This window comes from Hyla sarda, chromosome 6, assembly GCF_029499605.1.
Source record: "Hyla sarda isolate aHylSar1 chromosome 6, aHylSar1.hap1, whole genome shotgun sequence".
Taxonomy (NCBI): domain Eukaryota; kingdom Metazoa; phylum Chordata; class Amphibia; order Anura; family Hylidae; genus Hyla; species Hyla sarda.
The window spans coordinates 63,407,282-63,421,745 of NC_079194.1; the positions used below are offsets into that span (position 1 = coordinate 63,407,282).

The 14,464-nt window shown below is 42.6% G+C and overlaps 1 protein-coding gene across 3 annotated transcripts in view; it reads left to right on the forward strand.

Annotated features, from left to right (window-relative positions):
• Nucleotides 1-12,013, forward strand: part of PLA2G6 (phospholipase A2 group VI) — an 83,066-nt gene extending 71,053 nt beyond the window's left edge. For 2 of the 3 annotated variants that reach the window (XM_056523938.1, XM_056523939.1), the window contains exons 14-18: nucleotides 2,154-2,308; nucleotides 4,894-5,061; nucleotides 5,482-5,555; nucleotides 8,233-8,390; nucleotides 9,624-12,013. In XM_056523938.1, coding sequence (XP_056379913.1) covers nucleotides 2,154-2,308; nucleotides 4,894-5,061; nucleotides 5,482-5,555; nucleotides 8,233-8,377 — 542 coding nt within the window. In that variant the 3' untranslated portion in view covers nucleotides 8,378-8,390; nucleotides 9,624-12,013. The remainder of the gene's footprint in view (nucleotides 1-2,153; nucleotides 2,309-4,893; nucleotides 5,062-5,481; nucleotides 5,556-8,232; nucleotides 8,391-9,623) is intronic. The other variant, XM_056523940.1, reaches the window with a different exon arrangement.
• The last annotated feature ends 2,451 nt before the right edge of the window (nucleotides 12,014-14,464 follow it).

The window sequence follows — 14,464 nt, forward strand, 5'->3', positions numbered from 1 at the left end:
TGTGCCAGTTATCGGTTTCCTGTGGATGTTCATTCCGTAATAATTAAGGCCTTAAAGGGGTACTCCGCCCCCAGACATCTTATACCCTATCCAAAGGCTAGGGGGGCTAAGATGTCTGATCGTGGGGGTCCTGCCGCTGAGGACCCTTGCGATCTCTGCTGCGGCACCCCAGACATCCGGTGCAGGGAGCAAACATCACTCCGTGCCGGATGACTGCCGATGTGGTGCGGAGGCTTGTGACGTCATGGCTATGCCCCCTCAATGCAAGTCTATGGGAGGGGGCGTGACGGCCATCTAGGGGCGGAGTAACCCTTTAAGAACGTCAACATCTGCAACGTTAAAAAAGGACAGAAGTCCATGTAGTTCTCCTTATTTTACTGAAGTGTTTGATCCGTTTCCATAAAAGGGGTTATGGTATGGTTAAAGGGAAACTGACAGCAGGGTCATCCACACTATCCTGAATTTGTAGGTAGATGGTGACCCTGCTTATCGGGCGAAAATTGGGGCAGCCGTTCTGGAGATAGTCGCCTGGTTGCTAAAATGGTAATGTTGTGTTATGTGCAATGGAAGCTGACTGCTGCTGTATCCGCAATCCTTTCTCCTGCGTACTCCAGCGATAACCCTGGATCTTCTGCTGATAACTCCACCCCATTACGGACATTCTAAGGAATAGAGGATGAATATTTATAAGGGTAGAGATATTGAGTGAAGGCGGCAGAGTTATCAGAGTGGGCATTCCATACTGTAGTGGCCGACTTCATTGTGAAGAAGGAATGAACATTTCAGATGAATACCTCATGCCGCGTAAGAAACCGGGTCACCCGCCCTAACTATTCCTATATTTAGGTTAGTATGGGTGACCCTGCTGACAATGGGGCTCCCTTGTCCCCTATGTGAGTGCAGCAGGGTGTAGCATGAGCCCTGCTGTTCCGTTCACTCTCTTACTGACGGACATAGCAGAATACAGCTTAGCGGTCACCATCAGTCCCATAGCGAGTAAATAAAGTGCATATACTCACCTCCCTGCTCCATTCACATGGGGGGTGACGACAAGGGACCTCCATTCTCAAGGTGGATTTGTGGGGGTCCCTATAGATGGGTGATAAGTTTTAATCTTGGGAAGCCTCCCTTGGGTATGTTCACCGTGGTAGATACACTGTAGATTTGTTGCTGAATTAAATCCAATAAGGCTAAAACCTGTAATTCCACCATGTATGAACATATTAAAGGGTAACATGGGAGTACTGTATGTATTGGTTTGTCTAGCTGTTCTTGGGGACTGGTAGTCCATACTGTGCTATGTTCATATGGCAGAATACCTGAGCGGAATTCTGATGAGAAAAAATTCAATTTCGGCATCTGCACGGAACCTGTTCTCTGTTTCTGCAGAGATTCTACTCAGAAATACATTGACGTCTACGAAGTTCCACTAGGACTGCTCGGAAATGCACTGAGATTCCTCCCTGTTGTTCGGGTGAACAGTCGGCAAATTTTCTGCCGTTTGAACATAGCCTTGTGCATCTTTATGTGTAGATCCCTATTATTAAAGGGGTTATCAGGGAATAGAAAAACTGAGCTAATTTCTTTCAAAAACCTCTCGCTGTCTGTCTCTAGGTTGGGTGTGGTTCGGCAGCTCAGTTCCATTGAAGTGAATGGACCTAAGTTGTAATATCACACCCAACCTGGAGACAGACAGGGGGTAGTTTTTGAAAGAAATTTGACTTTTTTTCTGGATAACTCCTTTAAGCTGGTTGGTTACTGTAGCCTTATGTTGTATAACTATTTGTTTACCACTTGTAGGTGAAGAGGGAGAAAGTTTAGAGCTGTCGTGGGAAGGTATGAGCAGTGTCTGCAGCCCATAGCACCGCCTAAACCCGCTCGGACACGCTCTAGGTGCTGACCGTACCCTAGTAGTACCACAGTAGTTTTAGGACATTAAGATGCTTCATTATATTCATCCGCCATATTATTCCCTTTTTATAGTTCCTCATAAAGGAAAATGTAATACAAAAATGTCCAGATGATTTTACTGAATTTCTATTATTCTGTCTCTTTTGGTTTATTTCTGTTTCCTTTCCCCTCCATTCTTGCTGTTTTGTTTGTTCTCTTCCTTGTGCTGTGTATTTTTTTTCTTTTCACTCTCCTGACCACAGAGCAGTTGATGTGGCGTGCTGCCCGCTCCAGTGGTGCCGCCCCCACCTACTTCCGCCCTATGGGCCGTTTCCTGGATGGTGGGCTGCTATCCAATAATCCCACTTTAGATGCCATGACTGAAATACATGAATACAACACCTGCATGAAGAGCCAGGTGAGGAATATTGTCTACTAGAATGTCTGTATGCCATGACTAAGGTGCAAAAATGAAAAAACCCTGCGTCCTGAAGGGGTTAAAAACTCTTCAAAAACAACAAAGCATAGGGGATTGCCACAGGGGATGGGGATTTGGGAAGACAGGGGATAGGGAGGGGAGATCACAGGCCCGATGCTTTCTTGGCGTTTGGACTTTGTCTGTATATTTTGGGGCCTTTCAGTAGCCTCAGCGCTAGGTTGAGTAACTCTGCCCCCTCTTGGTCTAATGAGGTAATTTTTTTCATTTGTTGTCACAGCTCTTTGTTAAAGGGGTATTCCGGGCAAAAACATTTTATCCCCTATCCAAAGTATAGGGGATAAGATGTCTCATTGCGGGGGGGGGGGGGGGCCTGCTGCTGAGACCCCTCGCGATCTCCCTGCAGCACCCGCATTCTATGTTGGTGCTGAATCTCCAGTTTTGGAAACCTCTGTGTTTCCGGGACTGGGGACATCACGCCACGCCCCCTACATTCATGGGTGCTGCAGGGAGATCGCAGGGGGGGAGGGGAGGGGGGGGGGGTCTCAGCAGCAGGCCCCCCGCAATCAGACATCTTATCCCCTATCCTAGGGGCTAAAATGTTTTTGCCCGGAATACACCTTGAAAGATATGGGGGGAGATTTATCAAAACCGGTCCAGAGGAAAAGTTGCTGAGTTGCCCGTAGCAACCAATCAGAGCGCTGCTTTCATTTCTCACAGGCCTCTTTATAAATGAATGAAGCGATCTGATTGGTTGCTACGGGCAACTCATCAACTTTTCCTCTGGACCGGTTTTGATAAATCTCCCCCATACAGAATAAGCATATGTTTCCCTTCCAGATCACTTATCATATGTGAAGAAAAACTATTTCAATGTATGGGTTATATTTTGTAAAACTTTTTTGCTTTCAGTGAATGAAAAAATTTCAGTTTTGTTGTTTTATGATTATTATTATATAATTTTTTTTTTTAATGTTTCATAAGACTATGTTCTCATTAGACTTAGGCAAATCCATTATAAAATTTCCATTGTCACCTAACAGAGATCATTCATAATGGATTTAAAACTGATGTTAGCTGTAAACAGTCAACTGTCCTCTATATTAAAATCATTTTTTTAAATTAAAACCTAACATAACAGAAGATTGATTTCCATTAGTGACCGTTAAAATATCCGTTTACCACCGTTAATGACCATTATTTTTTTTAACCATTTCCATTCTGTTTTTTTTTCTGAGCATGCTCAGCAGCAATAACTGATGTAAACATTTCTTCCGTCACCATAGACTTCCGTGTCAAATTACTGATGTACGTTAGAGTTTCCGTTGTTTCTGACGGAAAAAAATTTGTAAAAATAATCAGCCAGATTTTCCCCCCCCAGATAAAATAACAGAAATTAAAAGGGTATTCCATGAAAAAAATTTTTTTTGTTTTTTTTCCATATCAACTGGCTCCAGAAAGTTAAACATATTTGTAAATGACTTCTATTAAAAAAATCTTAATCCTTCTAGTACTTTTCAGCTGCTGAAGTGGAGTTGTTCTTTTTGGTCTGACAACAGTGCTCTCTTCTGACACCTCTGTCCATCTCAGGAACTGTCCAGAGCAGGAGAAGTTTGCTATGGGGATTTGCTGCTACTCTGGACAGTTCCTGAGACAGACAGAGGTGCCAGCAGAGAGCACTGTGGTCAGACAGAAAAGAACAATTTAACTTAAGCAGCGGCCGTCACGTCCACTCCCATAGACTTGCATTGTGGTGGCGTGGTGTGACGTCACACATGGGCCCCGTAGTCGTGACCTGTCAGACTCTGCAGAGCTGCATGCAGCTCCCACAGATGTGTGCTGCATGCAAGATTGCGGGGGTCCCAAGCAGCGGGACCCCCGCGATCAGGCATCTTATCCCCCATCATTTGGATAGGGGCTAAGATGTCTTAGGGCCGGAGTACCGCTTTAAGATTTTTTTTTTTTTTTTTTTAATAGAAGTGATTTACAAATCTGTTTAACTTTCTGGGGCCAGTTCATATGAAAAAAAAAAAAATTTTTTTCATGGAATACCCCTTTAAGTAGAACTGATGATAACTGAGCATAGCTGAGATAAAAAAAATTAATTCGTTCATAGAAATGAATGAGATCCGGTAACTACATTTTCCCTTTAGTTTCTCAAATTCTTCAATGGAAATAAAAAAAATAATATTAAAACCCCAGCTGATCTGAACCCAACCTTAAAGGGGTACTCTGGTGGGGGAAAAAAATACATTTTTAAACAACTGGTGGCCGAAAGTTAAACAGATTTGTAGCCAGTTGTTAAAATAAAAAAAAAATAAAAAAGAAAATAATTTCCTCTATAGCATACAGCTGCTAAAAAGTACTGGAAGGGAAAAGATAGAATAGAAGTAATTTATAATAGAACTCATTTACAAATCTGTTTTAACTTTCTGGCACCAGTTGATTTAAAAAAAAATATTTTCCACCTTAGAACTCCTTTTTTAAGTTTTTTTTCATCCTAGGATCAGCTTGATGACCTAAAACTGGAAAACCCCTGTTATATTATCTTTATCTGTTCTTTCCAGGGTAAAGGAGAGCAGGTAAAGAAACTAGGAGTGGTGGTGTCACTAGGCACCGGGAAGCCTCCGCAAGTTCAAGTGAACTCTGTGGATGTGTTCCGGCCGTCTAACCCCTGGGAGATGATGAAGACCGTGGTTGGTGCAAGAGAACTGGGCAAGATGGTCATAGACTGCGTATGTATAGATCTTTCCGCACATCTAGAATTTGTTATATACTTTTGTTGGTACACGTATAACCTGTTTTCGTTTTTATCAATCCAGCAAAGTTGCAGTTTTTTTTACTAAATAAAAATAAATAAATAAATAAAAAGATACGATAAACGGACAGCAAAAATGGATACTATTTGATGCCATCCATCCTATCTTTTGAATATTTTTTTTTCTTTTTTCTAGATTAAGACAAAAAGCTACTTTTATAGTTTTTAGCTGGACAGAATATCTCAGAGGTTTCTGCGTTATCCTATCCAGCAAAAAAAAAAAAAAAACACAAAATGAAGGAAAGAAGACATTTTGACATATTTTATAATAGTAATAGTTTGTGTCCAATGCAAACAGAAAAACATATTATGCCTTATGGGACTTATGTTTTTTCAGTGCACAGAATCTGATGGCCCTGCTGTATTTAGGGCTCAAGCATGGTGTGAAATGATAGACGTCCCATATTTCAGGTGAGCATGTTGTTTACTCCGTCTGTCTGAACTGAGGTGGGGGCCGGGGGGGGGGGGGGGGGGGAAGACAAGGACTTGCTGCTTTTTCATAAGGCGGAGTGCAATGTTGGTCCTAATGCACCTTACTGGTACCCCTTTACAACAATATACAACTTGTGCTCCCAACGTGTTTCTATCGTCAGTAAGGATGACGTCCTCAGGGGAGTACCCAAATTTGAATATGGTTATGATTTGGGACCATAGTAAATACTGCTCTCAATAGTCCATATACAAGACACCTCATGTAACAAATAGAATGGCAATAGCAATTACATGCCCATATTAGTATTTATATCCCTTGGCACTTTGGAAGCACATCCTTATTTAGTGTTTAAATAAAAGTTAAATTTTTAGTCACCTTCTATACACTGGTCTTGGTCAGCTGGTGTTTATTATTTTGTTATTTTGCTAGGAGGACTTGTGGTGATATCGGTCGTGTGCAGGACCATTATTTGATTGCATGTCTGGTTACCTGCTTTCCATAAGGCTAGGGCTACATGATGGCAACGTTGGTTGACACAATGTCAAAAAAAAGAAATTACCCATTTTGTCAGTTTTGTTAGTTGCAACTTGTCACGCAACCGTGTTTAGAGTTGAGATTTGGCATTGTTAAAAATCCAGATTACACACACAGTAAGCAGGTTGTAGCTTGCAGCAGGCAACTCGCATTGAGGACAGTGCTGCCAACATTACATGTGACCTGCGGTCAAAAATTCAACAGGTTTGGATTGTTTGCAGCAGTTGTTGCAGTCCTGCGGGTCATCGCGGCATCATAATTGACAAACACTGAAGCAGTATTGCCATGCAACATTACAATCTCCATACCGTGCAACTAAAGTCCCTGTGTAACCGAAGACTAGATTTTATTGATTTCTGAGTGATGGCTTATGCAATTTTCAACTGATTATCACATTGGCCCATTTTTCCGGTCAGGGGTGAATCAAGCAAATACATGCTGAAGCCAGTACATTTTCTTTTAGTCTTTTTTTGGGTATATATTCTATTCATGCTGGCATGAAGGGGGAGGAGCATATTATTCTCAGACCCAGGCTGCACAATGCCTCTGACCGGCCCTGACCTTAAAAAGTACCTGTCACCGAATAAACTCTTCTAAGGCTGGGTTCACACTACGATTTGAACTACGGTTCCCGTATACGGCTGGGAGGAGGGGTGGGCGGGGCTTAATCGCTGCGCCCGCACTCAGCTGTATTCGGGAACCGTAGTTAAAGGGGTACTCCGGTGAAAATCTTTTTTCTTTTAAATCAACTGGTGTCAGAAAGTTAAACATATTTGTAAATTACTTCTATTAAAAAATCTTAATCCTTCCAGTACTTATTAGCTGCTGAATGCTACAGAGGAAATTCCTTTCTTTTTGGAACACTGATGACATCACGAGCACAGTGCTCTCTGCTGACATCTCTGTGCATTTTAGCAACCATGCATAGCAGATTTATGCTAAGGGCAGCATGGTGGCTCAGTGGTTAGCACTGCTGCCTTGCAGTGCTGGGGACTTGGGTTCAAATCTCACTAAGGACAACAATAAATAAAGCATTATTATTATTATAATATCGTCAGCAGAGAGAACTGTGCTCGTGATGTCATCAGAGAGCATTCCAAAAAGAAAAAGAATTTCCTCTGTAGCATTCAGCAGCTAATAAGTACAGGAAGGATTAAGATTTTTTAATAGAAGTAATTTACAAATATGTTTAACTTTCTGCCACCAGTTGATTTAAAAGAAAAAAGGTTTTCACCGGAGTACCCCTTTAATGTATGTCTATGAGCCGACCGGAGTGAACCGCAGCCTTCGGTCTTCTGCTTTTTCGTCCGTATGCGGTTTCCCGACCGCAGACAAAAACGTGGTCGACCACGTTTTTGCCTGCGGTCGGGAAACCGCATACGGCCCTAACTACTCCTAACACTCCTCCCACAGTTATAAAAAATGTCAAAGATTTATAAAGCTCTGTATCATACCTTTTATTCTTGCTCACGTAGTGCAAGCTCCCAGCAGGATGTCATGCCTGCTGGGGGACAACTTCTGCCTTCACATAGTTGCAGCGCTGTGATAAATTGAAGACCTCAAGCTCGGTGTAGCTTTCAGTGAGGCTCTGTGTAGCTTTCAATGAGGCTCTGAAAGCTGCACAGAGCCTCACTGAAAACTACAATCAAGCTCAGTGCAGAGAAACACTTCCTGAGTTTGGTCTCCAGCCAGGTCGGGAGGAGACCAAACTCACTGTATTAATTGGGGCAGGGACCAAAACAGAGCCACCTAGTGGCCGTTTTTCTATTACATTTTAAACCTTTATGTTGATAATTTTAAAAGGAAGTGAATGGGAAAGTGTCTGCTAATTACACAAGGAACACTATAGTAAATGTTTTATTTGGTGACAGGTAAAGGACTGGGGAGCCAAGGAAGTATTCAATATTAGGGTTAAAAAGGAATTTGTTCAGTGGCTGCATACTTACATCTGGTCCCGCAAATTGTACAAGCTGGATATGCTTCCGTATAATCCTCCTAAAGCATGGCATGCTCCTGCTTGAGACCAACATGTAGTCTAAAATATAGTGTATTATAACCATTGTAGCAGTTCTGGTAACATTTGGCTTTGCTAATATTTTCCTTTTATTCTGTTCTCTCTAGGTTGAGCCCACAACTCCAGATGGACGTCATGCTGGATGAAGTCAGTGATGCCGTGTTGGTGAACATGCTGTGGGACACCCAGATCTACATCTACCAGCAGAGGGAGGAGCTGCATAGACTGGCAAAAATTTTACTGGCGCCCTGAGGACTGCATTATAGTAAGTTCTGCATAATGTGTTACCTACACGTTCAGAACCATATTAGTTGGAAAGAGACCAGTTATCTATATCCTTCTATAGAGCTTGATTGTGCATTACAATGTTATTCCTCTGTAGTCGTAGATATATAAACCTTATTGTGTCATGACCAATACAGTGGCACAGCAGTCCAAATTAGTATAAGTGAAAAAATTTATTCAGCACATGTCAAAAGGATGCAATACTTTAGTTCCTGCAAGCATCTTGATAATCCTGCTTAAGAGCAGGGTCACAAGGGGGGCATCTGCAGCATATTTGATGCTGCAGTTGTGCCAACGGCATTCTCAGAGGAACTGCACAGCGAGCTCTCGGCTGCGGCCCGGTAGCTGTGTGTGTCTGCTCGCAGCGGTGGATTTCTACAGCGGGAAACCGGACACAGAGTTACCCAGCCGCAGCCGGAAGCTCGCTCTGTAGTCCCTCTTTGCATTCCATCGGCACATCCAAAGCGTCAAATACGCTGCAAATGCGCCCTGTGTGACCCTGCCTTAAGGGTAGGGTCACATGTGCCAAATTTTGCTGCATATTTTTAACAGCTGATTTTGCTGCCCATTGATTTCCATGGGTAGGAAAATACGCAAAATATGGCAGGACCCTACCTTAAGGGTGTATTCACACGTACAGTATCCTTTGCATATTTGTTACATAGGATTTGAAGCTGCAGACTTAAACTATATGATTTAAGACAGCTTCAAAATCCTGTGCAGCCAAAGGCTGCCCAGGCATGCTGGATTTTGTAGTTTTGTAACAGCTGAAGGCACCCTGGTTGGGAACCACTGGCATAGGTGATAAGTATTTGATTAGTGGGGGCCCAGATCATGAGGACGGGGAACCCTTGTGTCTCCATGTGAAAAGACTATCCGTTGACCATGCACACTACTGCTCCATTCACCCTAGGGTACTGATAGAGAGCCAAGTACAGCATTTGGCTATCTTTACAGGCCTATAGCTATCAAATTGATTGTCAGCACCTATGCTTGACTGCCTCACAGTAAGACGCATGTTCTCATGATCAGTAGGGGTCCCAGCAGTCAAACCTCCACTGATCAGATCATTCTCACCTGTCCTGTGGAAGGGTGACAAGTTTTCTTCTTATGAATTTACATAATATTTTTTGTGTATACAATACATCGTATATTCAGGTTGCCAGAAATGGTCTCTAAAATTTTGTGTAACTAGGGAGCAATTGTCTTTCAGGTATCATCAATGAAAAGGAGATGACAAAGAATATAATTTGCAGTGAGACAACTGAGAACTTGTAAGGACCGACGAAAGACATGGAAGAAACCTCACGACTCGAACTGTTTATGTCTAACATTATGGCTTATGGTTGAGATTCCATAATGTTATTTACTATGTATTCACCTGCAACTTATTTTATCATTTCCTTTATAAAATCTAAGAGTCTTATATGGCGATCCACTACAGTTCATCTACCAGTGGGAACGGGCCTAAAGTATGGACATGACTGAGGTCTCCATCCTACAGGTGACTGGGTACATTTGCTGCTGCACTTCCTAGTTGGTGACATTTGGGCTTTATAGCCTTTTGTTCCTATGTCTGTCTTATTTTTTTTATAGATCTTAAGAGAAATGGACTGTTTTTGCTTGGTTTTTGGAAAGTTTCAGATACATTTTATGGGTATTTACGCTTGTCATATAGCACAAACAGAGGCTAGTAATAGGACATACATTAGTGTCTCATCGGTGGCAGTTTGACCTTTTAGACCCCCACCAGTGATGAAACTGATGAACTGGTGCCATGATATATTTGGCAGGCTTCTTGTGATCCATTCTTTAATGGATTCCAATGACATGGATGAATGACTTGAACTGCACAAAGAACAAGGGAAATACGATGAACAAGAAATAACAATAGTGTTAACAGAACTGAAGATGCAATGATCCCTTTCTAAACCTCCCTTGCTCCCCCGCAGCCTCCATTATCAATGAGCCTGGTCTTCACTGCTCTGCACTTCCAGGTGCGGTGGTCAATACGTCCTATTACTTCACAGCCAATCACTGGCCGCAGCGGTTTCTCCCCTCAGCCAGTGATTGGCTGTGCTGCAATGGAATGTATTGACCACAGCACCAGGAAGTGAAGTGCGATGGAGACCGCAATAACAGAGGCTGCAGGGAAGCCAGGTAGGTAAGTACAGAGTTGTTTTTTGTTTGTTTTTTTGGCAAAAAAATTTGCCTTAGCTAAGAAAAAAACTTTTGCCGCACAACCTCTTTAACTTTAGGGTGAACACACGTAATCTGGCAGCTTCATGTGACCGAAATACAGCACCCAATGACATGCACAAATTTGTTAGTAAACTTGTGCGGTGATTGGCTGCTGCATTTCGGCCGCATCCAGCCACCAGATGGTTTGTTTTTTCCCCCTTAGTAATCGTTTTACAGAGAGAACATTCAGATGAGGCCCATTCAGTTTGCTATAGTGAAGAGATGTTTTATTCTGTTTTACAGCCACAGGTTTTTTTCTTGAAAAGAAGTCTGACACGTATTAAAGGGGTTCTCCACTGCCTTGCCTTCCGGAGCTCCACTCGCAGCGTCCGGAAGTTTATTACTCCAAACGCTGTGTGCGGGCTTCCGCGTTCGAGGCCGCCCCCTCGTGACGTCACGCCCGCCCCCTCTACGAAAGTCTATGGGAAGGGGGCGCGACCGTTGTCAAGCCCGCACACAGCCTTCGGAGTAATAAACTTCCGGACGCTGCGAGCGGACCTCCGGAAGGCAGGGCAGTGGAGAACCCCTTTAAAGAGGTTATCTAAAAATAGAAAAACAGAGCTAATTTCTACCAAAAAACAGCACCACACCTGTCCTCAGGTTGTGTGTCGTAATACAGCTTAAAGGGGGAGATTTATCAAAACCTGTCCAGAGGAAAAGTTGCGGAGTTGCCCATAGCAACCAATCAGATCGCTTCTTTCATTTTTCACAGGCCTTTTCAGAAATGAAAGAAGCTATCTGATTGGTTGCTATTGGCGACTTAGTAACTTTTCTTCTGGGCAGGTTTTGATAAATCTCTCCCAAAGAGTCTAGTATCAAAAAAATATCCGCAGGATCAGGGGATTAGTGTCAGAAGCAGTGTGTCGACCGGGCACAAAGCTGTGGCTGTCATGCCCCCTCCATGCATCTCTATGGGTGAGACGAAGATACAGCACTTGGGTATCTCCGGCTCTACCATAGAGATGCATAGAGGGGGGTGTCGGACACAGCTTCGTATGGTGGTCACCACACTGTATTCATGCAGAGAGCAAGGGCGCCGGGTGGCAGATTGAGAGGGGTACCAGGGTTCGTTCGGACCCCTCGCAAGCTGACACTTATCCCCTACCCTTTGGATAGAAGATACGTTTTATTGCACTGGAGTACTCCTTTAAGGGACTTGTGACTATGACGTTCTGTTTCTTTCTTTTCACACCTGTTCACATTCATAAGTTTCTTGATAATCGTATAACTCCTGTATCTCTATTCACTTCAATATAACTGAACTGCAATTCCCCACATAACCTGAGGACACATGGGGTGCTGTTTTTTTTTTTTTTTTTTATAAGCATGGAGTCTGTAAAGAAGTGTTTTCCAACCAGGGTGCCTCCAGCTGTTGCAAAACTACATCTCCCAGCATGCCCGGACAGCCGAAGGCTGTCCGGGCATGCTGGGAGTTGTAGTTTTGCAACAGCTGGAGGCACCCTGGTTGGAAAACACTGCCGTAGAGGTATCTCTTTGTAGCTGCAGACTAAAGATGAGCGAACTTACAGTAAATTCGATTCGTCACGAACTTCTCGGCTCGGCAGTTGATGACTTATCCTGCGTAAATTAGTTCAGCCTTCAGGTGCTCCGGTGGGCTGGAAAAGGTGGATACAGTCCTAGGAGACTCTTTCCTAGGACTGTATCCACCTTTTCCAGCCCACCGGAGCATCTGAAGGCTGAACTAATTTACGCAGGCTAAGTCATCAACTGCCGAGCCGAGAAGTTTGTGACGAATCTAATTTACTGTAAGTTCGCTCATCTCTACTGCAGACTTACAGCCCTGAGGTGTTCTTATACTACAGTTCTAAAAAAATGTGACTTTATACTTGAAAGTTGTGAGGTAAAGAACTATGGGGGAGATTTATCAAATCCTGTCTGGAGGTAAAGTTGCTGAGTTGCCCATAGCAACCAATCAGATCGCTGCTTTCATTTTGCAGAGGCCTTTTCAATAATGAAAGCAGCGATCTGATTGGTTGCTATGGGCAACTCAGCAACTTTACCTCCAGACAGGATTTGATAAATCTCCCCCTATATTACAAGTTTATAATTTTTTTCGTCTTTACATAATTTATGAATAACACTTCATAATACTGGATTATAGCTGCTCGTTTTTTCAATGTGCACTGAAATGTTTTAAAGGAATTGCTTTGAATCTATTATAATATTGTATATTCATGACTAAATGATAGAATAAAATGGGAATGTTATCAAAACATCATTTTTTTTTATTTTTTAGGGATTTTAATATTTTTTTTTTAACCTCCAAAACAATAAAATATGTATATAAAGATATAAAGAACGACCATACAGTCACCTGACTATAAACCACATACAATTCTTGCCCCACCCCTTCTCCATCCCTTGAAAAGATATCAATGAAGCAACAAACCACAACAACATGGCAACAATATTGTAAAAAAGAGCAATGTGACACTTTCCCGCCAGATTGCGAAAAGTAAAGATAAGGGTAAACCCCGTGCAACAGAGAATTAAAGGGGTATTCCAGGATAGTTTTTTAGTTGACTATGCTACAGGGGCAGTAAAGTTAGTGTAGTTCATAATATAGTGTCTTGTATCTGTTTTTCATGGTTGGTCTCGCAATTCTTCTGTGACTTTTGTCCCAACATTTATAATTGACGGCATACAAAATGAGTGTCGTCTCAGGTTTTCCCAGGTTGCAGTGCGGCGCGAGACATTACATCACAAGTCAGGTGATGACAGGGAGCCTGTCTGCTTCAGTGGGTGAAGAGATCTCGTTGGTGGGAGATCATTCTGCAAGAATTTGCAACAGCTGGAGGCACCCTGGTCAGAAAACACTGGTCTATTGAATTGCATACCCCTTCCCTTCAATTCCTTGGTTAAACCTGATGGACGTATGTCTTTTTTCAACTGTACTAGCTATGTAACTATGTACGGATCACAGGGGTGTTTCAGTGGGTGGGGTGGCTGATCTGTGGGAGGAAGAAAAATGACCTCACACTTATAAACAAGGAACTATGGGATTTTCAGTTTAAAAGAATGAACTCCAACAGGAAATAGCCAGTTCACAAAAAGTTAGCCACAGCGTTATGGTAATCTCACAACATAGCCATTTAACCCCAAGACAAGCGGAGATCCTTCCTAAGCATGTCCATTACTGTCTGCCAGGTACATACTAGAATCACCTTATGGTGGAGAACCCCTTTAAGGTCAACCCTAGTAAGATTGATGTAGGGTAATGTCATGCTTTGGTAGAACCTACATAGTCCCAATTAGTCATTTCTTTTTCTTAAAACTCCAACATCTAGCTTCACTACTTTTTTCATCCTTTCCTAAGATCCTGACAGTGGAAGCCAATTTGACATGGTTATACCTCTGGATGTCTTCCATATAACCAAGGAGACATCAACAGTTCCCAGGAACTGAGGTACATGATTGTGTAAGACTGAATAAATATGGGAGAGAACAGACATCCTAAAAACATCCAAATGAGTCCATGACTACCATATCCATAAGCAGGAGAGTGGAGTAAGGTCTAGTTTATAGTAGGCATAGAAGGGGGTGATTTCGAGTTTAAGATCCTTATTTTGGTAATCTAGTGTTTCGGAGTATTGCAGAAGTGCCCCTTGCATTTCTGATTCTGGTAAATATATCACTCTTTTTGCCACCATATGGCACATTTTTGCTTCCAAGATACTGGAAAGTTTAGACTTTCTCCCCTGGTCGATGTGATACAGTGAAGCTGTCTACACTGATTTTCTTTTATTTGTGTTCTCTATTTCTTTCTCGCTACAGGTCGTCCACCATGACTGT